The 25,210-nt window shown below is 48.6% G+C and overlaps 1 protein-coding gene across 1 annotated transcript; it reads left to right on the top strand.

The window, feature by feature from the left end:
- Positions 1-1,862: 1,862 nt before the first annotated feature.
- POLD3 (DNA polymerase delta 3, accessory subunit) lies at positions 1,863-24,206 on the top strand. The gene is made up of 12 exons (XM_062510985.1): positions 1,863-1,922; positions 2,858-2,913; positions 3,413-3,515; positions 5,755-5,794; positions 7,276-7,408; positions 10,288-10,555; positions 11,803-11,875; positions 13,693-13,855; positions 15,129-15,241; positions 19,286-19,380; positions 19,454-19,535; positions 22,657-24,206. Exons 1-12 carry the CDS (start codon positions 1,863-1,865, stop codon positions 22,860-22,862), a joined length of 1,392 nt encoding a protein of 463 aa, XP_062366969.1. The 3' UTR covers positions 22,863-24,206.
- The last annotated feature ends 1,004 nt before the right edge of the window (positions 24,207-25,210 follow it).

The raw sequence follows: 25,210 nt of genomic DNA, 5'->3' as shown, positions 1-25,210 counted from the left end.
CCAGTCTGCAACCTCTCTTGTTTCAATTTATGCCCACGTAGTTCCCTCAGAGTATAAAGCAGGTGTAATGTAAACCATTTTAATATTTTTTTTTTATACAGAGGAAAGAAATCCTCAGCTAGATAATTCCTCCCACCTCTTACAGTCATTTCATACCCTTAAGCCAGCCTGCAGTACCAGCACGCACTGTGCCTGCCCTGAGGGTGAAAAGTGTAATTTTACAGCTATCGGGCGCCTTAGCTCAGGTCATGAAATCATCCAGAAAGCTGAAAGCAGGAAACTTGAGGAAGAAAAAACCAGCAGATGAAAAGAGGCTTAAAACAGCAGATGAAAAGAGGCTTAAAACAACAAAAAGGATGAGCAACGTATTTAAGACATGCACACTCCTTCCGTGAAACAGACAGAAACGTCAAGCCAGGAATGTCATAGCACAGGAATAACTACAGTGAAATGAAGAAAAAGAGACAACAGGGGCGTGAGAGAAGGCGCCTGGGACACAGGAGGAAGAGGATGTCGATTATTTTTTGTTACCAGCAAAACAAACCCGATGCCAGCTGAGCGACGAATGCCACTGTGAGCCCTAGAGAAACACTCCAGCACAGGACCGCTGTGCAGTTTATTTTAACACTTATTAAACGTGTCCAGTTTCCTTCCCTGACCTTTGCCAGGTAAAACACCGTTGTGTTCAAGCGAGGATCTGCATCCGCTTGGAGTGAGTGACTTCGCCCAGGGCAAGGGACACTCCCGACGAGACGGACGTGGCTACCCTGGGGTGGGAACAGCTGCTCCTGGGATCACGCAAACCCCAGATATTTGCTGATGGCCGAATATTTTTCCAGCTTCTGGCGCCTCTTTTCAGCGGCGCTGGGTGCGGGCTGAGCGGGAGGGGGGGGGGGGTGTGGGGGGTGTGAAGGGGACCGGGACCAAAAGGAGCGGGTGACAGGAGGAGACGGCCTCGAGTTGTGCCAGAGGAGGTTTGGGTCGGACACCAGGGGAAATCCCTTCGCGGGAAGGGCTGTGCAGGCGGGGGATTTAAAGCCACGTGGACGTGGCACTTGGGGACACGAGCCAGCGGTGGCCTTGGCAGCGCCGCAGGAAGGATGCCCCTCCATGGCCTCGGGGGTCTCTCCCACCCCGGTGATTCGGGGCTCCCTCCCGGCTCCTGCGCTGTCCCGAGTCCTGCTGGCAGAGCCCTGTCCCCATCCCAGCGCCTGCCGGGCGAGCGCGGTGTCCAGCTGGCACCTGCCGACCCGCACAGGGAACTGCACAGCAGGGACGGCTCTTTCCGAGCGTGCTGCCCATGCCGGTTTTCCCTAAATCCGCTGAAAACCATTTTTATTTTTATTTTTATTTTTATTTTTATTTTTATTTTTATTTTTATTTTTATACTATTTTATTTTTGGTTTTATTATATTTAATTTTAATTTTAATTTTAATTTTGATTTTGATTTTTATTTATTTTAATTTTTATTTTATTTTATTTTAGTGTTATTTTATTGGATGAGGAACCCCGTGGCCGGCCAGTCCTCGTTCCCGGGGTGGCGGCGGGGTTTCGACACAGCAGATTTCCGCTGGGAATACACTGCAGCGGGCAGCAGCGACTCCGGGAGCTGTGTCGGAGAGGCGTTCCTGACAGAAGCACCGACACAAAGCGGTTCGGCTGGGGAAGCGCCCCGTGGTCCCCGAGCCCCAGCGGCGCCCGGGCCGCGGTACCCGGGGCGCGGGGCCGCCCGTTCCCCGTTCGCGCGCGCCGCCCCCGTGTCCCCGCGCGGCCGCCGTCGCCGGCGGGGCCGTTGCCATGGCGGCGGCGCGCGTGCGCGCGCGGCCCTGAGGCGCGCGGGAAGCGCGGGCCCGGCGCGGCCATGGCGGACGAGCTGTACCTGGAGAACATCGACGAGTTCGTCACCGACCAGAACCGCGTCGTGAGTTCCCCCCCCCCCCTCCACTTCCTTCTCTGTCCCCACTTCCTCCTCCTTCCACCCCTGCCTCCTTTCCTTCTCTCCCCTTCCCTTTCCTTCTCCTTCCTTCCTCCTCCTCCCCTCTTTACCGTCCTCCCCCCTTCTCTTCTTCCTCCCTCCTTTTCTTCCTCTTTTTCCCATCTTCCTCTTGCTCCCCACTTCCTTTTTCCTTCTCCCCTCTGTTCCTCCTCTCCCGCTGTTCTCCCTCCTCTCTTCCTCCCTTCCTTAACTCTCTTGAGGGCAGTTCTGAAAGCTGATGGTTTTCTACGTGGGTCTGTTCCTTCGCGATTTTATTTCGAAGTTTTCCTTGGAAAGAAAAATAAAAATAAAAATAAAAATAAAAATAAAATAAAATGGGTTGTGCCTAGCAAGTGACGCAGCAAAGGTGGTGCAAGTCCTCTGATAATGCGAACAAGAGCAGCCTGCTGCTTTGTAGCTTATTCCAAGGAAAAATCTAGGCGAACTACAGTTTAATTGTTGAGTTTTCAGCCCGGAGCCTGGGGCTTGGTTTAAGAGAGCAGAGCAGGAGGAGGAACAGGTGTCAGAGATGTACCTGGTCATCAAGGACACAGCAAGGCAGGGCAGGACGGGGATTCTAGCCCCGAGATCCTGATATTTGGCACACTGGTGCAGCTGGAGATCCCTGCGTCCCGGGCACAGGAGAGGGGCGGAAATCCCCCCCCAGACACACACACCTTTTGGGACAGGAATTCAGTGTATTCACTGAAGCAGTTGTCCAGGTGCTCTCAGTTTCACCCTGGGTTCCTTGGGGGGGAGGGGGAGGGCGTGTCTGAACAATTCGATTAACCAACAAGCCAAAGATGGGAGATTTATGGAATCGAGAGGTCGAGGTTTTCTTACTGAAGTGGTTTGTTGGGGTTTTTTTTTCCCTTTTCCAGGTGACGTACAAATGGCTTAGCTACACCCTGGGCGTCCACGTCAACCTGGCTAAACAGTAGGTATCACTGCATCCCCCCAGAGCCTGGTTAATTCCTGTTAATTCCATGTGAATTCCTGTTTCCATCGTCATAGTGAGCGTGTTAAAATTATTCCTCTGGGAATATTTTCAGTCCCTGCCTGTCTTGTCAGGCACAGACAGTTGTGTTACTCCATGTGCCTGACTGGCAAAGAGAAAGTCTCCTGTTCCTCTCTCAGGGGTTTCAGAAATGCCCTTCTGGAGGAGAGACTTTGGAACAAGCTGCCCAGGGGCTGTGAGACCCGCTATTAAATGGATTTTCCCTTTGTTTTCTGCAGTCGTTGGACTGGGATTCTCCACAGTGGCAGAGGGGCAAGGGTCTCAGAAAGATTAAATCAACCCTGGGGAGGATGACTGGGCTCGTGTGACGAGTGTCTGTGTCAGGCTGGCTTTCCCCTTTGTTCCAGCGTGGCCTCCGTGGCAGGGTGGCTGCAGGCTCTTTCCTTTCTAGTGGCTGACACTAGTTTCTTTTTTGCAGAATGCTCTACGATTATGTGGAGAGGAAACGGAGGGAGAACTCAGGGGCTCAGCTTCACGTCACCTACCTAGTAGCAGGGAACCTCCTCCAGAATGGACACGTTGTGAGTGTTTCACTTCCCACGGGTGTCTGTGAGCCTTCTGGTGTCTCTTTTGCCTTTTTTTGTGGTCTTGGGGTCAGAAGCTGAACGGGCTCTTTGTGCAGCAGGAGCTGGGTTTCTGGACAGGGACAAGAGAGGGCTCCAGTGTCTGTCCCAGCAGGCAGACAACGGGCAGGGAAGATCACTTGGTCATGGTTTGGGAACACAGGGCTGAGTGACACACCATGGTTCTGAACTAACGAACCCAGATCCCGTTTCCACTCGTCTCAGTCCTCTCGCTGGTGTTGGGCAGCAAAGATTGCAAAACCTCGTGGAGGGCCCCTTCAGAGGGATCAACTCTGATCATAAGAGGTCTACTTATCCACATCCCAGGATCTGCTGTTCCTGGGAGGTGTTTGCAGGGAGCCTGGAGCTCCTGTAGCATGGAATAATAACAAATAGAACAGCACGTGTACAGTTGAAGTTGTTGATTCAACCAGCTTTCTAGTCCTGGTAAACGAAAGGAACGTGGATTTATTAACAGTATTTTGTATTTAAAGTGCTTCAGCTTATTAAGCAAAGGAATTGCTGCTTAGTGCATTTAACATGTCAGGTTTTCGGGAACGTCAGCTAAAACTTTGGGAAGATACCCAGAGGTTTTTAAAAGCATATGGGAAAATTCAGTGTCTGTTCCCCTTTGCCCACAGACAAACTTAAGAGCCAAACACTAAATGCCTTTGACACCCCACCAAACGCTTTTAAATACACAAATATCTATTACAGTATGATTCAGTCTTCTTTCAGGAATAGTAAATCTCAGGGTGTCCTGGGTTTTATTCGTAGATTGGAAAAAAAAAAACAAAACAACCCAACAAACAAACCTTTTTTTTTTAATTCTTCCAAATAATAAACTGCTTCACATACATGGAATATTTTGTGTCAGTCTCCTAGTCTGCCTGAAATGGAAGGTAATTATTTATTGCTTTAGTTCTGTGTGATGGAGCGTATGTATTTGAAGTTGCACGAGTACTGTCGCATTTATAGCCCAAGTTTAATGGGTTTTTCCCTCCTCTTTTTTGGAACTAACAAGTTCCTTGGCTGACTAGAACTGGCCAGGGGACTGTCAACCTGTACCGTTACATTACTGAAACAAAACAGGTGACTTCTGACATGGGAACAAATAATTATTTTTTAACTCTGTCTTAGCAGCTTGTGCATTTTTAAAATAAGGCCACAGCAGCAGTCCTGGCATGCTGAGAGCCCTGCACTGCTGCCTGCTGGCGGTAGGTGTAGCCGGAATGCTGTGGATCCGTCCAGCTGCAGCACTCCTGAAGGGAGAGCCACGGAAATCCCTCTCAAACACTCCTTCCCAGAACTGCTGCTTTTGCACTGAGGGGCCCAGCTGCCAGCCTTCATTTATCCTCTTACCTGCCTATGTTTTCTTGCCACTTGCTCTTTTGCTGCCTAACTAAAGCAGCTTTTTGATCCTGGTAAGCAAAAGAAGCAAACATTAATTTACAGTGTTTTGTGTTTAAAGTGCTTCAGCTTATCAAGCAGAGGAGTTGCTGCTTAATTCATTTCTTTTTGCTCACTGCTGCTTGTCAGATTTTCAAGAATGTCAGCTAGAACTTCGGGCAGATACCCCAGAGGTTTTTAAAAGAAAACGGGAAAATTCAGTGTCTGTTCCCCTTTGCCCACAGACAAACTTAAGAGCTAAACACTAAATGCCTTTGACACCCCACCAAACGCTTTTAAATACACAAATATCTATTACAATATGATCCGGTCTTCTTTCAGGAATAGTAAATCTCAGGGTGTCCTGGGTTTTATTCATAGATTGGAAAAAAACACCAACAAACTTTTATTTTTGTTCTCCTAAATAATAAACTGGCTCATATGCATGGGATATTGTCTTTTAGTCTCCAAGTCTGCCTGAAATGGAAGGTAATTATGTATTGCCTTAGTTCTGTATAATGGGATGTTTTGATTAAAGCTGCACAGGCAGTGTCATGTTTATAGCCTGAATTTAACAGGATTTTCCCTGATTTCAGAGAGGTCCGTGGTAGCTGTTTAACACAGAATTAGTGGTGGGGTTTTTCAGTCTGTCTCTCTGGATCCTTTAAGAGCTTTCAAAACTGATGAGTGTTTTAAGGCACTGGCAGTGTTCTGTGCTACAATAATCATTAGACTTTCTTACTCAATAACTGGAAACAGCAGTCTCACATAAAACCTCAGATTTTAAGCTTGTATTTCTTTTTTCCAGTGCCACAGGGTTGCAGTAGTGAGGGAGGATAAACTCGAAGGTAAGCAGACTGGGAAAGTCATGTGGCTTCAGCTTTTTTCTCTGAAAGAACAGCAAAATGAGCAAAGCTCAGAACTTGCCATCTGCACGTAAATGCCCAGCCAGGCTCTTGGGGTCAGGTATGTACTTTTTGTACCAGATTTTTCTCAGAATTTGGAGTATTTGGAGCCGACAGCCGAATACCCTCAGGCTTGTGATTTGCGTCTTGATTTTTTTTTTTAATTCTGAACATTTTGTCAGTGATTCCTCTCCACCTCCCTGCTGCTGACAGCAGGGAGACAACAATACCCTAGTAGTGTCTCAGAACAATTGTGAGCCTTCAGGCCCCCAAGAATGCAGAAACTGGTAATTCTGGTTATTGGTTCAATGCAATTGCAGCCTTTGCTCCGATTCCCATGGGTGTTAAAACCTTCTCACAGGACATTTACCTCACTTTTGTGAGCCAAATGTGAAAAAAAAACCAAAAAAAACTTTGTAACGCTGCTCTGGGCACTGTCTGTTGCCTCACCATCTCCCCAGCTCTGGTCCTGCTGACGAAAGCTTACCCACAGAACTGAAACATAGCTTCAAGCTCTTCAGCACTTTCAAATAACATCTTTGGCACTTGAGAACACAGTGTGGTATTTGTGACCTTCAGGATCTGTGCTAATGACCTCACTTTGTTTGAAAGACTTGCGTTGTTGGAAATCTGAAGTGGACTTCTAGCTCAGGCTGTTTTCCTCGGAGTGGGAGATTGTCAGGCAGTGCAGCTACTCTGTGTCATGTTTGTTGAGTTATGTGTGCTGTGTAACACTGTTTTGCTGTGGAGGAACGGGTTGCTCATGGTTTTTGTATTGGAAGGCAGGCCAAAGGTATGACTTATATTTGGAAGAGGCTGAAGTTTTTGATGGGAGTAGGGCTGCATAGTCTAGGACTGGCCCCAAGAAATGATTACTGTGTGTATTTTTACAGTGCCTAGAAGCTCAGCCTCAGACCAGGACTCGGTGGAAAGAACAATACAAGCAATGAACAAAGAATTCCTAAAAACCAGCCTTTGTCTCAAGGGGGTTGCAGTCCAAGTAGCGTAAAAGAGATAAAGTTTTCATTCCAGCAGACTGGTGGGGGTGACACTGTGGTGCTGGAGACAGCCCCAGTGGCAGAGAGCAGTTCCAGCAGGGCAGAGCAATGGGCCAGCCGCCTCCTCCCTTAGCTTTAGGTACTCACTCAGATATTCTGGAACCCAAACACTGGATGTTTGGAAGGTGAACACAGAGAGATCACTCGTAAGTCAGTTGTGCAAGAACTAAGAGTGTAGTGGAAAACGTGACAGGCTTGTGGAGTTTGTTACCTTGAATTCTTCGTTGGTGAGCGCTGGGAGAAGGTGTGGTTGGACCTTTTTGTGTTCAAGTTTTGCTGTCAAGTAGTCTGTCAGTCTTTGCGCCTCCTAAAGGTTGTGCTAACAGAAGGCTTTTGTTTTTTTTCCCCTGTTTGTTTTTTCCCCAGCAATGAAGTCGAAGCTGTCCACAATTGCCAGCGTGCACGTGTACAGCATTCAGAAGTCCCTGCTCAAGGACAGCTCCCCCCTCTACAACACCGACTACGACATCGTCAAAACAAACCTGCAGCACTGCAGCAAGTGAGTCCTGCCTCCCTGTTCCTTCCTTCTGCAGCACTCCCACACTGGTCTTGTGCTTCAGCACTTACTAGACAGGCCTGGGTTTTATAGAGGGCTGGGAAAAGATATCCTCAAAATCCTGCCAGACCAGTGCCCAAAGACCACATTGTGTGATAGTTTTGTAAACTGAGCTCACAGCTGCTTCACTCGGTCCTTACTCCAGCGGGGGAGATTGTTCCAGTACCTTGCTTGTCTCTTGTCTGCTGGCTGGAAGTGTTTCCCTCTTTTCCAGGCCAGACTTAATCATGACCGTTTTAATCCGGTTCTCAGCCACCCAGGAAAAGAAAATCGAAACAGGCTGATAAAACCATGGATGATGTGCTCAGCAAAGCATTTACAGGAGTTTGCTTTCTGTTTTGTGAAACTTGTGTGTTCGCTTCTGGGCTCAGCCCCCTCTCTGAAGATGTCTCACAGGATCTCCTTCTCCAGGAGCTAGGCTTTGATCTGTGTGGGTTCATTGCAGCTCAGGATAGGCTGTGATCTCTGAGATGTAGGAGAAGCACACAGAGGAGTCCACGCAGCAGTGGTGTCCTTCGTGGTGGAGCTGCAGAAGAACTGGGAGGGACTGCAGTCTCCAGGAGTCACTGTCTGCCTCCTGAGCAGTGCCTGGCAGCTGCTGCTTTTCCTTTGTGTGTGTTGTTCCCACCACGACAGCTTCAGCTGGAAGTCACGGGATGCACAGTGCCATGACCAATCTGTTTTAAAGGGGGATGCCTGAAGGGTGTGTCATAGGAAGAGTATAGGATTTGACAGGAGAAACGTGGTTGTATCCAGAGTGTTGACAAGAGAATGGCAGAGAAAAGAGAAGCTGTGTGTTTGGGACATGAGTGTGGATGCCCTGGAAGGTGCTGGATAACCCCACCTCAGTGGAGCCACGTGCCCTGGGTGTGGCTGCAGGTGCCCTGTTCTGCTCTGTTTACTCTTAGGTACTCCAGCACTGGGATACTTGTGCCTTAGGGGTACTTGTGTCCTTTGGGATTTAAACATCCAGGAGGTTTAGATACTCCAAGTTCTGAAGGAGCTCTCTGAAGCCTGTGCGTGAATCTGGCCTTGAAGCAGGATTCCCCAAGCAAATTAAGAAAAATTGCACCTTCTTCCTTTGTGACCTGGCTGACGTAAATACAAACTGATCCCCTTCACTCTCTCTTGCCATCTGCATGCATTGTCTTTCAACACTTGGGAGAAGATTCCTGCGGGACCTACCTGCAAAAGCCAGAGTTTTAATTTTGTGAGGTTTGTAGCAAACAGAGCTTCCCCTGTCTATCCAGATATTTCATGGCTCTGGGACAAGGATCTTTGTTCTCTCCTGTGTTTCTATGGGACCTGCTTAGCTGTAGAGATGGTGGAGGTGGTTAGATGTACCTGCTAATACCAGTATCTGGGTTTAATGCCCGTTGCCGTTGCCAGCTTTCCAAACAGAAGCAGCCCCTTGTTTGCAGAGTACAGTCCAAGTATTGCCTAGTTTTTCAGTGATTATTTAGTGAGTTCTTGGGACAAGCCCGTAGAGGTATAGTCACACAGCAGCATCAAGGCAGGCTGACTCGGAACATGGGAAGTTTAGCTGAGCTCTCCTGCACAGTCAACAAAACTACTGGCAATACTGTTTGTGACAGTATTATATATTGTGGGGTTGGTGGTGTTTAGAGTAGGAGCTCACGCTGCCCTGAGAGCTGTATGAACTGTGTTAAAAGAGGACTGAAAGTATAAAGGAGAGTGGGATTATTTTTCCTTCAGTGTCTGTCTTCCTTCCTTTAAAGGTTTGAATGTCAAGAGGTTGCTGCTGTGGAGATGGTGGTGTTTTGTTAATACAGATCCTGATGGGAGTAGAAGTGGACTGTGCACGTGAGCAGCTAACGCTGAGGCGCAGAAATGAGCTGGCAGAAGGCTGCTTTATTTCTTAGGCAAATAAAAATATGCTGTGTAATTCAGTGGGCCGGGAGGTGTGAATCCGGGCTCTTTTGTGGCATTTCTGTGGGAAATCTGGAAAGCGTCGCCTGCGATTTGCACAGTGGGGAGCAGAGTTCAGCTATTTTTGGGAGCTGCTATTCCTGACTGTCAGTGAGTTGTGCTGTAACTGCGAGCACATCGTTTGGTTCTTCTATCTCCATATCCCCAAACAGTCGAGTTTCAGACCATTATAAGCCAAGCTGCTTTTCAGTCTCAGGGATTCTGTGGAAACGACTTTGTACAGTTAAATCGAAATGTCACGGGTATCTTCTGGGCCATTTCAGTTGTTCGGTTTCAGCGGGGGTTTGCTTACCTGGCTGAGCGCGGCTGCCTGCTGCAGCAGCCGTGGGCTTTGTTGGAGCATCAGAAAGCTGCAGGCGTTTTAGATCCTCACACAGCCGTACAACTTCTGCCACAGGCTTCAGAGAGCGTCTCCCGTTCAGGAATAGAGTGCAGCCCGATCCCTGTCCAGCCTGGGTGTGGAGAAGGCCCTTTCCCTCCCAGGAAAGCTGCACAGCTTGTTTAACATGCCAGTGCTGTGGCTCTTGCTGACAGGTTGAGCTGATCTTTTCATCGGGGGTCTCTTGCTCTGTGCCAGCCTTCCTTTCTTTCTTCCTTTCTTTCTTTCTTTCTTTCTTTCTTTCTTTCTTTCTTTCTTTCTGTCTTTCTGTCTGTCTTTCTGTCTTTCTTTCTTTCTGTCTGTCTTTCTGTTTGTCTTTCTGTCTGTCTTTCTGTCTTTCTGTCTTGTTCCATGCCCCGATTAAATTGCTCCTTTTTCCATAACAGGAGAAGGCAGGCCCGGAGGAGCAGCGGCGCTGCGGGAGCTGGGGGGAAGGCAAGGTGAACGCCACAGAGTTGAGGAGGCTAATGGGATTTTTCACTCCACCACGCAGGTTCAGCGCCATCCGCTGTGCTGCCGCCGTGCCCAGGACGCCGCCGGAGGCTCCCCGAGTGCCGGCGCAGAGTCCCCAGGGCCAGCGGGACCCCGGCCCTGCTGCCGCCGCCGCCGCCGGCAGCGCGGTCAATGGCCACGGGCCCCCGGCTGCCAAGCCCCCCCCGCAGCAGCACAGGGGGATCATGGGGATGTTTGCGGCCAAAGCCGCGGCCAAAGCCCAGGACGCGCCTAAGGAGGCCAAAGCGGAGGCCAAGGAGGCCCCAGGTGTAAGTTACCTCAGACCCCCCCCCCCCGCCCCGGGTTCATGGCTTTAATGATCCGCTCGCACGCCTCCTCGGTGACCTCGGGCAGCCCTGCTCTGCTCCTCGTGCCAAGCCCGCGTCCCGCTGGGAGTGCTCAGTGATCCTTTGTAAATGTTCACCTGCGTGCAGTCACCTGGGGCACAAGCCACCCTCTGGATCTCTCCACAAAAGCGCGTTTGCCGTAGCTTCGGCGTTCCCCCGGCGAGCCGGGTCTCTGGCGAGTGTAAGCCAGCACAGCTGCCTTGTGGAGACAATTGTTCTCCAGCTGTCCCAATATACACACCAGCTGAGGACCTTGCTCTCTCCGTTGTGCTTAAAAGGATTTGTTTTGAGCAGTAAGTGAAACGTGAGAAGCCCAGGTCTTAAAAGTATCAAGGTGTTTAAACTCAGTCGGTGAGGGAAGTTTCAGAGCTTGACCTGTGCAAGACTGAATTGTTTATCTTCTGGACTGCTGTTTGTCCAGGACAGGATTATGTTTTCATTTGGATTAGTATAATTGTTTTTAAAGTGATGTGGCCAGAAAAATGGGTGCTAAAATGGTAACCCTCCCTGTGGATGGTTTGGCCTTCCTGTAACAGCTGAGTACGTTTTGGGTCCTTTTTCTGATTTTTATAGGGAGTTGAGAACTACTGGTGAAGCGTGCGTGTTTTGGGAACTCCAGTGTCTTCAGTTGCCTTTTATTTGCATGAAAACAAGTTGGATTAGGATGCTGTGCTTTCTTAGATGGTGTGGCTGTGATTTCTCACTTCGGTGGCTGCACTGGTGCAACAGAGCAGTGATATTCCCTTACTGACAGCCTACGTGCCAGAGGAGCTGGATAAAGCCTTCCTGGTTTGGCCAGTCCTGTGCTGGCTGCTGTGAACTGAGGCACTGATGGATTGCAGGCAGAGCAGCTCTTTCTTGGGAACTGACCCTAGTCCCGAGCCCTTTTTCCAGTGACACTGTCAGCCATCAGATGGGAATGCGCCCCAGGTCAGACCTGAAGGCCTGGCTAAGGAGTCCTTAGTAACTTACTCTGGTCCCTTGGATGCACTTTGTAGCAGTGTCTAGTGAGTACCTTCAAATTCTCCAAAGCGGGGGATTTGCTAAATCTGCAGAAATCTAAGACAGTGGTAGCAAATGTTATCTATTACTTTGCTTGTCCAGAAGCAGTGCTGTGCACCTTGAGGGCTGGGAGCAATTCCTGTGCTTACACCTCTCTTTGCTTCCAGGTGTCTGCAGCAAGCAGCAAGCCACCAACAAAGAACAACATCATGAACAACTTCTTTGGAAAAGCTGCCATGAGTAAGTGCCTTTCTGTTTTCAGAGGCCATCGTAGTCAGGGAACAGCCTGTTGTAGTTTAAAGAACAGACAAGCAAGCAAACAAAACCCCAAACTTGAGGATTTTTTTGAAGTCTCTTTTTCATTTGTTCCTTTTTTTTTTAAGTTATGTTTTATTTAAGATGGGTAGAAATTAAAAATATTTAGTAGAATCAAGTGCTTTGTACTAGAACCGTAATGGGAGGCCTGCAGAAAAGAGCAGAACTCCTCCTTCCCATCCCCACTCTACCAAACTCATTGTTTTTTCTTTATATCCCCTCTTTCCTATTAGTTTTCCATACTTTCTTCTGCTCTTTTGCAGTCAAAGGGGTTAATGTTTTTGCACACAGCTTTTAAAGCAAAAATTAAGACTTTTCAGTGGAAATTTTCAGACAAAAAGCTCACTGGAGGGAGATCAATTAAAATGACATATTTGAACAGACTAACCCAGGAAGGATTTTTAGTGCAGAAGAAATCTGATTTAAAGTGAGTTCTCCTGGCTGGAAGATCAGCTATCGGTGAGATGTTTGCCAAAACCTGTTTTGCAGGGCACGTTAATGGTGCTTGCTTTTCATCACACAGCACTGAGGAGCCCATCGTTCGTTTTAGGGTTAATTTCTTCCCTAAAATCCTAAGGGCCGATAAATGGAAAATAAAAACGAGGGGTGGCCTTTCTCTTTGAGCGGAGCTTTGGACTAGGTGTCCTCTGCAGGTCCTTTCTGAAGTATCCGAGACTAAGGAAGCTATGCTGAAGCTTTTAAATTATGGGAATATTGGAAGAGGGTTGTGGGGCCTTCTTCAAAGATTCCCTTGTAACTGAGTACAAAAGAATTCAAAAGAGGAATTTTGGGAGAGAGTAAACAGCAAAGTTCACTTTCTAACAAGCATCTGTCAGAGTTTGCAGGGGACAGTTCCAGCACTGAGCCGACAGGGCACAGCCCTGCTGGGACTCTTTGCGTCCCTGTTTTTGGTGAGACTGAGGCAGCTGAGGACACTCTCAGCCTAAGGACGGTCACCACAGTTAACTGGAGCAAATTCTAAAGGTCTGAGAAGGGCCCTAGACCAAAGCTCACGTGCTGAAAACCCGAAATGGCGTGGTGAAGGTGGCCCGGTGGTGGTGGGGAGGCCATTGTGGATGCATTTCCATAATTTCCAAAGGGGTTCCCTTCTCTGCTGAGTCCTGTGGGGGACCGCATCGGGGAAACTTGTGAGGTGGCTGCAGAGAAGGAGCAAAGTGAGCAGAACTGGAAATGATTATGTGTATGGAAGAGAGGGTGGGATTCCAGCAGTAAGATTTATTCCCTACGTGCATGTCTCTCCTGGCTTCAAAGGTTCCACCGTTGCCAGAAAGCCCTGAGTTAACAATAGTGGGGTCCTCAGGCTTTCTGCTGTTGATCATAAATGAGAGAGCTGTCATTCCCATGCTGTTTGCCCTTGCTCCGGGAAGCAGCCAGCCTGTTTTCCCAGCATTCCCAGAAAGGCATTGGCACGATGTCGTGGCCCTCCCAGCAGCCCCTGACCCCGCTGATAATCTCCTGCCGCTGCCTCCCAGTCCTCTTCCACAGAGTTTTAATGGCTGCAGCACACGTGGCTTGACATCAGGAACGGCAGAACCATGGAAAATCACCTCGAAATTTATGCATGCCCTTCTTTCTCCCACGTCTGACCCAGCTTGGCCAATCTAGATCCCTAAATACATGACGGGTAGTGTTGTCTGTATTCTTGGTGCACAGAGCTAGCCTGCTGCTTTGTAAGTAGTCATTCAAACCGTGCGCCCAGTGTTTGAATTACTTATTCACAGATAAACTCAAAGCCAACTCTGTGCCTGAGCAGCCAAAGGAGGAGAAAGAAGCAGTGAAGCCTTCAGTTGCTGCAGCAGAACCAGGGTCATCTCCTAATATTGTCGCAGAGAAACCCGGGAGGAGAACAGAGTCTGCTAGAATTCAGCAAAAGGACAAGAAAAGGTGGGTTGTGCCTTTCAGGGTCCCTGTGGGCCTGCTTGGGGACAGCCTGCATGGAGCTGGCTGGTCATGCGGAGCTGGCTCACCTCCTGTTTCCATCTTCTAAGTTGTGTTAAGCCTGACTAAAATTATCTGTCAGGATTTTTTCCTGGTGTTTCTTTTCCATTTGCTGCTGTAGGTGCCTCGGGGCTGTTGGTGCCATTGCACATGGGAAGGGACAGGGCCCAGGCTGTCCTCAGTGGGAGGAGATGGCTTTCCATGAGCCAGCCTCCCACTGTGAGCAGCCGTGGGAGAGACCCTGCAGGCAGTGTGGGGAGGGCTGGCAGGAGCACCTGTCCTGCAGGGAAGGTGGGAGATTCCCAAGCTTGTACGTACACAGCTTGCAGCACAAGGTTGTGCTTGTTGATCTCCGTAGCTCATGTACGGCTGCTTTCAATGCCACTGGTTTACTTTGGGCTGAGGCTCCAAGTTAATTTTAAGTTCAGCCCTTTGTGTTTAATCCAAGCCAAACTGACAGGGACAAAGAATCACTGCAGTCTGATGGCTCTCTGGTGGCCTGTGAGTAATTAATTGGTGGTCTCAATCCATTTCTAACTGAATAGGTAAGCACACCACCCAGCCCACCATCGCAGTGAGCACTAACTGCTTGTCTTATTGATAGTCTTGTCCACGAAGCCAAGGGCCTGGAGGTGTTGGCAGCGTGGAGTTGGGAAGGCCACTTGGGCTGTCCCAGCTCTTTGAGGATACGTGGGCCTTTAGCCTCCAGGCTTGTTCGTCTGACACGTCTCGCCAACATTAAAAAGAAAGAAGCTATTTTATTTTTCCAGTAGTCTTTAAAAATGGCTCCAGGATTCTGAGACACTACCTCATAGTCAGTCAGTGGCAAGCAGTCTGTCAAAAGAGCTTCTGAGTGATGCTTCTGGGGACGCTGGGAGTCTGAGCTGAAGAGACAAGATCAAAAATATGCCCTTGCCAGGCTGCTGTGGCCAGGCGAGGTGAGGTACTGGGCTGAGCTGCAGAGGGGCTAAAGAAATCCTCCTTGTTTTGGAGAGCTGGATCGGCGGAAGGACGAGAGGCCTAGAAATGCTCGTGCACCTATGCTTGGTTGTGTCGTGAGCGTGCAGTTCAGAGTGTGTGATGCTCGTGGTTTTTTAAGAGGCGTTTGATTTCCTTCCATGAAGAATGTGCTCATCCAAACGCACGTGATGCTTTCAAGCCACGTGACAGGTAATGGGTGTTCATTCCCCCTTTGTTTTCCCTCTACTTTTGGTGGCAGTACAACGAAGAGAGCGGATAGGTCAGACGACGAGGAAGAAGGAGATCCTGAAAACGTCAAGAAAAAGAGGAAGCGAATCAAGCAACTTCAGTCTGACAGCAGTGACGAGGAAGGTAAAAAGATCTGTAAACAATCAGACACGCAGGTCAGGGGCCTGATTTCCAAAACGTTGCTCTCCAGTTCTGTTGGTCAGTGATTGAGGGAATAGCTTAAAGGACTAAAGACCAGGGAAATGGCCGTGGCCTCAGCTCTCTGTTTGTCTTTGTGCTGCAAGCACTTGGGCATAGAGTCGAGATGTCTCAAAACAAAGATTCAGTCTTTGTTTTAGCTTTAGCTCAGGCCTGGTCATCTCCTCACCAAGCGTGCTGCCAGTGCCACTGACGCGTGGGAAGGAGGTTCCCAACTCTCTTACGAAGGATAGCGCGCCTTCCAGGACCGTAGGGCTGGTTAGAACCACTTCATGTGGGGAGGAAACACTCAAAAGTGGCCTCCCTCTCCTCACAGGGTCATTTTTGGTATCTTTATTCTGTCCGTTCATAGAAAGGATTTGGAAGACGGTGTTGGAAGCAAGACACCCAAAAAGAAAAGAGATAACAGGGAGGTTGGAGGCAAGGAGATTGAGCCGTATCCGTTGCGACTCTGTGTCTCCTCGGTGGCCGTGGCAGGAGCAGGGTGCCCAGAACACTGCAGGATCTGGGCTTATAATGAGGAACAGCAGGGCTGGATCCCAAAGAATTTGGATAATTGAGGTGACAAATGCCGTTCAGCATAGATAAGTGGAAAATAAATTGGAATTGAGCTTGGGAGTATGTGCTAAATGGAACAGTCATCCAGCAGGAAAAGAACTTGGGGATCCTAACGGAGTAATTGAAACCACCAGCTTGGTGTAGAGCTCCAGTCAAAGAAGGTGAAGCAGCAAATGGGGTGTCTTGGTGAGGAGGTAGAGTCCCTCAGGAGAGCCAGAGCCGATCCCTCACTTAGTGTGGCTGGCACACAGGCAACCAGCAGGATGTCAGGACAAGCTGCACTGCCAGGTGGAGGTGGCTGCTCCTGGTATCTTTGCAGTATCCCTGCCACCTCTAGGCCGGCTTTCATAGTTTCCCTGCTGCCCACATAATCTCGAATGGTCTTTGTCACCGGCTGTGTATCGCTTCTTAGACTGTTCCACAGGATGATAAATCTCTCAGGAAGCTGCTCTTCATGATCAGCCTTAACTTCATCACATTCCGGTGTGGCTCCTTGTTCGGCTATAAAAAAATATGGATACATATATGCCCACACTCTTTGGTATTTATTTCTTTAAATGTTTGTCTTTCCATTTCCTCATCACTCCCCTACTGACAAGCTGAGTTGTTTAGCTCTGAGGAGGGAATTTTGAAATCAGCCCATCCTTGCTTGGCTGGAATCTCTCAGCTCCTCCACATCCTGTGAGTGAGATCAGGCAGGAGTTTGGAATGCCAGAACTCCGGTCTCCCATGGGGTACGTGCACGACCTCAGAACACGTGTTTAATGAGTGATACTTTTGAATGGTGTGCTTCCTGGTTTCATTTATTCCAAGGTTTATATTCTCTTTAGTGACCAGAGATAGAACCCAAGGGAATGGCTGGAGGTGGGTCGGGGCAGGTTTAGGTTGGATATTAGGGAAAAGTTCTTCCCCAAGAGGGAGGCGGTCAGGTACCGGGGAGATTTTTTGCATCAGAACCCTCTTTGTTCTTAATTTCTTTGTGTCGTGCGTTATAATTGTCAGTGTATACAAACTTCAGCACGTGTATACAAATTTGGATATCACTCAGTTTGCCCTTTCAGAAGAGAAAATGAGAATTGAGAGAAATTGAGAGTACTCTGCCCTTTGGTCCTGCTGCTTGCCCTTTTAAATCCAACCAGATGAAAGAAGATAGATTTGAATTGTTTGGAATATTTCTAGTGTGTCCAAACTGGTAATACTATATTCTGCATTGAAGTAGAAGACCGTGAGTTGGATGAAAAAAGCAATTCAAAAAACATATCTACAGCAGCTGGACTTCAAGAGCATCTGTCCTCGGAAAGGTTGGAAACAGGTTTCTCCAGAGAGCAGGGGCAACTTGAATCAACAGCATCAGTGGGCAAAACGGGGCCTGGAGTGACAGGCACACTTAGCAAGGTGTTGTGGGTGTGAAACTCAGCCTGCGTGGCTGATGTGATGCACTTACAGGCGGTTCTGTGTCAGGCCAGGACCTCTGCCTAGTTCTGTGTTAGACTGCTCTTGACATACTAAAAGCAGCCCTAAATAAGCTCTCCTTACACCAGCATCAGCACATTGTACCACACTGGAAACACAGAGAGGGCATAAGGCACAATCCTCTCCATTTAAATGATTTTTCATTAAAAAGTTATATTGGTATGAGGGTTCCTTAGTCACTGCGGGTTGTTTTGCTTCCAGTGCCAGAATAAACTCCACAAATGCTCCCACAGAGGACAGGAGGTTTGGCAGCTTCAGCTGTACCAACACGGGCAGCGTTTTGCAGTGTTGACAAGTGTTTTACAGCCACTTCGGAGGGTGATTTCAGTGGCACTGTGACCTACAAACTCCGTGGGTTTTGGAGAGCCGCAGCAGAAGCCCTGAAGCTTCTCGCAGTTTTTCCAGGCAGGGTCAGAGCAAGCCGAACAAAGCCAGGATTTACATCTTTGGTCCATCCAGTTGCCCAACTTGTATCTATTTCGTGCAGCTGTTGCTGTTGAGCAAACTGTGGGCAGCAGCTAGTGGTTGACTCAGGAGTTATCACATGTCAGAGGGCTGTGTTGGCTAGAAGAGGATAATAAAGTCATAAAACAGCTTGATGGTAGTCCTAAACGCTCTGACGTGGGGAGAAGGTGCCTTCTGCCTGCCAAAAGCTAGGAAGATTGTTTGAAGGAAGCTGAAAAAAAGCCCAAATTTCCCCCAAGGAATCTAGCACAGCTGGCACACTAACAATGCCTTCAGCAGCCTCTGCTTCAGCATGGCAGAGGCTTTTCACCAGGCTGCTTTTCAACCCTCTTAGCTTGTCCTTTCCTGAAGATATTTCCAAAAGGCTGAGGCAATGGTAGTGCAGGTTTGGTGCTGGGCACTCTGTGGAGGCCTTAGCCCAGGGATGAACACTGAGAGTTGTGAGCTTCCCCCCAGCCCTCCAGAGCAAGGCAAAAGCCCAAGCACGTTATCCCACTGTGTTTGCATTCCCGTGCCTCGCTCACTGCAGTAGTTGGGAGGCTGAGTCCTTGCTGGAGGAATGTAATTTATGGCTGGGCCTTGGCAGCCGAGCAGCGTTTCCCTGGAGCCCTGGGTAACCTGCGGAGGTCAGCTGGCCGTGTGCCTGGCAGTAACTCCTCACGCTGCCCTGATCCCTCGGGACAGCTCCAGATCCCGGGATGAGGGCGGTGCTGCGGCCACATCCATGTCGGGATGGAGCAATAGGTCACAGGAGCACTTTGTTCCCCCACATCCGAGGGTTTGCGTGGCAGCGTTTCTCACTTGGATTTCCTGGAGCTCTGTCCCCCTGCCAGACCCGTGGGAGGGTGACCCTGCCTTGCTCGTTGGTCTGAAGCCCTGCTTGTCTCCCTTTGAGGCTGCTGGTAGAGGCTCCAGAGCTCACTTTGCTCTGCACAAATGTGTGAAGGTGTCCTTGACTGGTTTGATCAGTCTTGGCATTGAACCGAGTCCAGTGTCCCTGTCCTTGAACCCAGAGGACAGCAAGGAGATGAAACAGTGAGAGAATCAACTTCCTTTTTTGTGATTTTTAAAAAATTTTATTTTCAAATAAGAGTTTGGAAAAAACCCAAATCCCTTAACAATCTTTTAGGATGTGTGATAGTGTACTGCACTTAATTCTTGGGTTAAGATAATAGCATGGATTGTTTGGGATGTGTAGCACCACCAGTGGAGCAGCAACTCTTTTACCACACCCTGCCTCTTCTAATTTCTAAACAAATTACAGTCACTCTTTTTGACAAGTAAGTGAAACGTATAGCTAAGACCTGCCAGCTCCTGTGCCTGCTTTTAAAGTTTCCCTTGGTGGAACTGACTTTTTTGGCTTACCAAAAATGCCCAGCGTGCTTTTCCCATCCTGTCCCACTCTCCTTCCCTTGGGAACTTCAGTGTGTAGCATGAGTGCCAACAAGGTCTTCTTCTTCTTCTTCTTAGCAGATGTCCCACCCTCTCCCACACCCGAGGAAGAGAGAGCTCCATCTCCACCACCAGCACCTGCTCCAAAAGCTGAACTGGAGCCTGCATCCACAGAGGTGAGAGCAGGTTAGAGCGATGAACTGCCAGAAACGAACCCCTGGTTTCTCACAATGCTGCCATGTCCTCCAGGTGTCAGCTGGAGGGAGGAAGAGGAAGCGGAAGCGTGTGCTGAAATCCAAGATGTTTATTGATGAAGAGGAAGGCTGCATGGGTAAGGCTGGCTGTGCCCTACACTCACTGGAGCTCACTTTATTGGCCATTTTAGCAGGCCAGCCTCTTCCAGGCTTAGAAAGGTTCACAAAATCACAGTTACCCCACTTAGAACTCCTGCTCCCAGACTGAGGTAACTGCGCCTGTGGTGAAGGGCTGGGTAGGGAGTCAGAGCTGGAGCTGATTCCTTACCCTTTTTTGATTATTCACAGATTTCCCTTCAGTTCTTTTCCATTTCTTCCTGCCATCGTGATTACCACCATCATTTACTCTCCTCTCCAAAGCTGCAAGCTTTTAAAGATAGTACAGAAAGAGGTTTAGGGTTTGGGATAAATTCTGGCTGAGATATCTTTGTTGGGTTGGGTTTGTTTTTTCTTTTTTCTCTTTGAGGATAAATCCAGAGCTGTGCAGAATTTGATTATATGTTAAAGAAACTTAGAGTATCCCAGATAAACAGGGAGTAAGTTGGGGCTTAAATACTTCATAGGGTTTCTGTTTCTGGTAAGGGTGGCTCTGCTTTCAGAAGGGAATAGAGTCCCTGCAGAAGTCCTGAGAGCCAGAGGCTTTGAATTCCAGCCTGACTGGGCTCTTCTTCCTCCTGTGACCTGGAGAAAGCTGTGTCACACCACTGCATCCATTTCCTCCATGTCCTGACATTGAAGTAGAGATGCAAACGTTCAGAATATGTTGGTTTGGGTTTTGTTATGTTTTTTTTGTTTTGTTTTTTGGGGTTTTTTTTGGTTTTTTTTTTTTGGTTTTTTTGAGGCTTTAAACGCTTAAGAGTGTGGAAAATGGAACAAAACAGCATTAGATGGGGAGTTGAGTTATACAGACTCTGCATCCAGAGCACAGCAGTGTCTCTTCCTGGTTCAGCTGGGAATATTGCATTTGTTTCTCTGCTCTTTACCCCCACAGTGTTTCATAGTCCCTGGAAAATCCAGACTCGTGGTTTTGCAGTTCACAGCCATTTTATGAAAAGGGAATGCAAGGCCCTGTTGTGCCTTTGGGAGACAGATCCTGTGGGATGGAGATGCTGCTTTCTCTAATACAAATCCTCCAACCTGTTGTGCAGGACTTGCTGTTTGGTTATTGTCCAGTTTCTCTCCTCCCTTCCATTCCCCACCCTTTCCATGCACAAGCCCTAATAACTCAAAGGCTAAATAACTTGCAGATCTCCCAGGCTAAGGTAAATTTTATTTACTCTTTGAAATACAGGGCTTTTTTTCCCCTCTCCCTGCTGTCTTTTCATTTTTAAGCAAGCGCTAGGTTTTAAGAGATGCTAAACCCTGACATTAGAATGATGCTGTACTTTATATTTCTCCACAATTTTAAGTGATGGTTTTCACAATAGCTGCAATAGCAAGGAATTGGTGTCAAAAAGCAAAAGTAATTTAGGGATTAGCCCTGAGGGAAATTGAGCAATTGAAGTGTGTGTGGAGAGTTAAGCACAAGACACATTCCTAGGCATCCGCAGAAATCCATGGATTGCTGGCCTGCTCTTAGTCTTTAGTAAAGGGGAATTATTGAGGTTTAAGCTTGTGTGTTTCTACCCTGCACTTTCTGAAGCTTCAAAGGACCCAGGTGGGCTTGGAGATTGGAATATCCACATGTGCATTGGAGGGAAATTTGTGTTACAGCATTTTAGAGCTCCCATCATTTGAGCCACTCTGATCTGGGGAGTCTGGCTGTGAGTGGGGCATCAGTAACTGTGTCTGTATACCCGTAGGTGCTGCGAATACAGGCTTCTGAAGTTCAGCTGAAGTTGCAGCCAAAGAACATTGATCTAAGCTGTGTTACTGCAACTGGAGGGGACTTAACTGCCTGGTTTGGGAGTTCCCAGTGGCCCCTGACAGGGCTGACAACAGGATCAGGTTTTTAAGTTCACCCAGTGGTCTGTGGAAGCTGCTCCCTGAAAAGCATGGTGCCTCTGAAGGGGGATTGCTTGGTTTGCAGTCCCTGTTTGAGGTTCTGCTAGTGCTGCCCCGGGAGGATTTCATAGCATTCCTCTTTCCAGTCACTGGTGACGTAGGAAACCTTATTTAACTTGATGCATTAATACAGGCGAAAGCCAGTTTCCCAGAAGAAGGGAAGTTAAGACATCTGTTTAAAAGAATACAGTTGCTAAAGAAAAATGGCTTACTAGAAGAATCCCAGAGCACTGCTGGGAAAGCTGATATAACAACATTTACTGGGATCTGACAGTGGCTTTCATCACTGGAGCTGACTCCGGTTTAATTTCCGTGAGCGTTGTTTTATATCCCCGGGCTTTCCATCGCCGGGCAGCGACTGCAGTGAGCTGGCAGTCCCCTTCAGGCAGAGTCCCTGGTTGCAGACACGGCTTTGGGGTGATTTTTAATAAAGGATTTCTTTATATTTGCCCGGTTTGGCCACCCCTGTGGAAGGAAGCTGCCCAAAAGGGTTTGTGCCCCTTGGGGTTGTCGACGTCTGCTTTGCTCTTCCCTTACTGTCCAGTGTGCTGGTGAGAGCAGCTTGGGGATGTCTCCAGGTTGTCTTGCCTGGATTTCTGGACAATCTGATTGCTTTGGCCCCACTGGAAGTCGGACCCAGTCAGAATGGTGGGGTTTAGCCATAAAGTGGATGTTCCATTGTCTAAATGGAGCTAAAGCTAAACTACTGATTCTGATCTCCTTCGGATTCATCGCTTCCTGATGGCTGCTTGTCAGCCTTTGCTACATGAATTAGAATCTCAGGATCGCTGTGATTGGAAAAGCCCCTTAAGGTCATTGACACCAGCTGTTCCCCCAGCACTGCCAAGGCAACACTGGCCCATGTCCCCAAGTGCCACATCCACACGGCTTTTAAATCCCTGCAGGGGTGAGGACTCCACTGCTGCCCTGGGCAGCTGTGCCAGGGCTGGACAGCCCTTGTAGGGAAGGAATTTTCCCGAATACCCAACCTAAACCTCCCTTGGCACAACCTGAGGCCATGTCCTACTGCTTAACCTCGAGCAATGGACTTAATTTATGTGTCTGGCATGTTCTCCTTGAATCCAAAACGTTCCTTTCCAGGGGTGCAGTGGAAAGGCTGCGATGGGGAGGTCTTTGTATAAAGATGGTTTAACCATCATCATCCTCTGCTCTCTTCCCTCTTCTTCCCACCAGTGACTGAGAAGGTTTACGAGAGTGAGTCCTGCACGGACAGCGAGGATGAATTCTCCAAGCCCAAGGCACCAGCTCCACACAAGCAGCCCCTGCTGCCCGCCAAGAGAGAACCAAAGGAAGAAAGGAAGAACCTGAAGAAAGGGGCTGCTCCTGCCAACAGAGCCAACAAACAGGTCTCCATCATGGGCTTTTTCCAGAAAAAATGAACTGGGTCTATCCCCCCGTCCTCTTGGCAGCTTGGGAGTGTTGCTCCCTTTTTTTTGTGTGGCTCTCTGCAAGCTGCTGCTGCTTGTGGAGGCCAACACGCAACCCCTGGTTACACAAGGTGTCCTGCTTACTGTGTAAGGAAGCACTCTGGACTGGATTTTGTATCAGAGAAAAGTTTTTATTTGTTACTGCAATAATTTCAGTCATCTTCACTAAGCGGTGTGGGAACAGCCAGATAGAAGCAGCATCTAGAGGAACTCTTGAAAGGCTATTAAGTCTGTTCACATGATATTGTATTTTTTTAATCACCCCTTTGGTGCTAAGTTAGGAGTTGTGGTGTTTCCCTCCCCTCTTTGTACACCCTCAGCTCTCCGGATCGATCCAGATGTTCACATTGGGTAGAAGCCGTGATGTAGCAGGTCTTCAGGCGCAGACACAAATACTGAACATCTGTTTCAGCTTTGACTGAATGAAATGTACTTCATTTTCCCCCTAAGACTGGTAAATAGTTTTTGCTTTGCCTTTCATAATCTTTTTTTGGACAAAGCAGTGCATATAAAATTTTCTTTTCTACCTGGAACGTATCCTCTGTAACTTGCTCAGATGGCTAATTATAGACTGGGACACTGTTGGTGTTCTGTCTTTACAGAAACATCCTTGAGACTTCCCACCCAATTGGCTCGGGAGTAATTGGGGGGAAGCTTTGCTGTTGTTGGGAAAGAGCTGGAGGTTTAGCCCTGGAGGCCAGTGAGTCAGAGGGAAGGGTGATTAGAGGGCACTGCTGATAACACCAGGCAGGTACTGGGGAATGTGCATTGCAGGGTTGGTAGGGTTTGGGTTGCCCGAAGGGTATTTTGCAGCCATAAACCAGATAAGAGAAGAGTTTTTTCCCTGGGCATCTTGTCATCTGCCTGCTGAAGGAAGTGTGTCATGGCACATGGTCCTGAGGAACCTGTTACGGGAGAGGAATAAAGCACAGCAATGCTGTTAACCAGAAAGGAGCGCTTGGTCTTGGCTGGTGCTAAGGTTGATAGACCTTAGATAGATGCAAAAGATTTTCCAGAGGAGCTGATCTTGAACGTTCCTGAAGCTTGGGCTGGTGAGTGCTCCCAGACAGGGGCTGGTGTTGTCAGTGTTTGGTTGAGAGGAGCTGCTGCACCCCAGAAGCATCTCTGGATTTGTGCCCATGCTGCGGCCTGGGCAGAGAACGAACAACCCTGTTCTGGTTTAATGAAGGAAGTTTAACTGTTGAGAGAAAAACCCACCCTGCTGTAGTGGTTCTGTTGTTCTTGGTAGAGTTGAGGGGGTATTTTTAAAGGTAATGGTAAGTAGCAATTCCCATTTAACACAGACTTTTTTTTTTTGCCATTTGTTCTTATTCATTAAACAATGTGTCAAATCCTGATATCCAAGGGTTGTTGTGATATTTGACTGCATGGAAGTCAAAGACATTTCCCTGGTGAAGCGGGTGAAGATTTCTTTCATCAAAACCAGGGCTGGAAGCTTTCAACTGAGTGTTTTTGGGCATCTGAAACCTTGAAATACCAGGATTTGTATTGAATTTGGACCCCTGGGTTGTCATTCCTGTGGCAGAGGGACAGGACGGGGTGTCCTGCTGCTCCTGCTCCTCACCTCTGCCGTGGTCTCACTGGAGCTCCCAGCTCCACCCAGACTTCTGTAACCAGATCGACGTCATGTGGCACTTCCTCAGGAAAATGACTTAATGTCTGCAGGAGCAGCACCCGGGAGAACTTCAGACTTCCAAAAATCATGATCTCATACTCCCCACTCCCGCACTCCACGGGCCAGGGGGGCTTCAGGTCCCCGGATGCCACCTTGGCCGAGGCTGGAGTGTCCCCAGGCAATGCCTGGGAGCAAGGAGTTGTGGCTGGAGGGAGGGAGAAGGCTCCCTTGTGGGTGGGGGTCACTCCTTGGGCACCCGGGGCTGGAGGGGACAAAACATCCGGGAGCCAGGCTCTGGCCTTTGGAACATGGACCGCATATCCAGCTTTGGGATGTGGTACTGGTGGGGCTCAGGGTGCAAAGGCTTCTGGAGATGCAGAGATCTTTATACCTGTGCATGAGTCATTTGTAGCTGGAGATGCAAATCCCAGGGGGAGCTGCTCTCCTCTTCCCCCTCTATCTCCCCACCACGTTTACAAGAGAAGAGGCAGTGGGAGAGGGTCATTCAATGAAGTGCAGTTTATACTGCTGCTTTCCTCCCTAACAGCCTTATTTCAGGCAGAGGAATCTTCATCCTTGTTTCCCAGGTGCACTGAGGAGTTACACTGTCAGACACTCCAGGCTAGAATTACTGCTTGCACTGGGCTCTCATTGGACAGGGTTC

Source organism: Cinclus cinclus, chromosome 2, assembly GCF_963662255.1.
Source record: "Cinclus cinclus chromosome 2, bCinCin1.1, whole genome shotgun sequence".
NCBI lineage: Eukaryota > Metazoa > Chordata > Aves > Passeriformes > Cinclidae > Cinclus > Cinclus cinclus.
The sequence above is the reverse complement of the archived record's forward strand: the minus strand, read 5'-3'. Positions and strand labels throughout refer to the sequence as shown.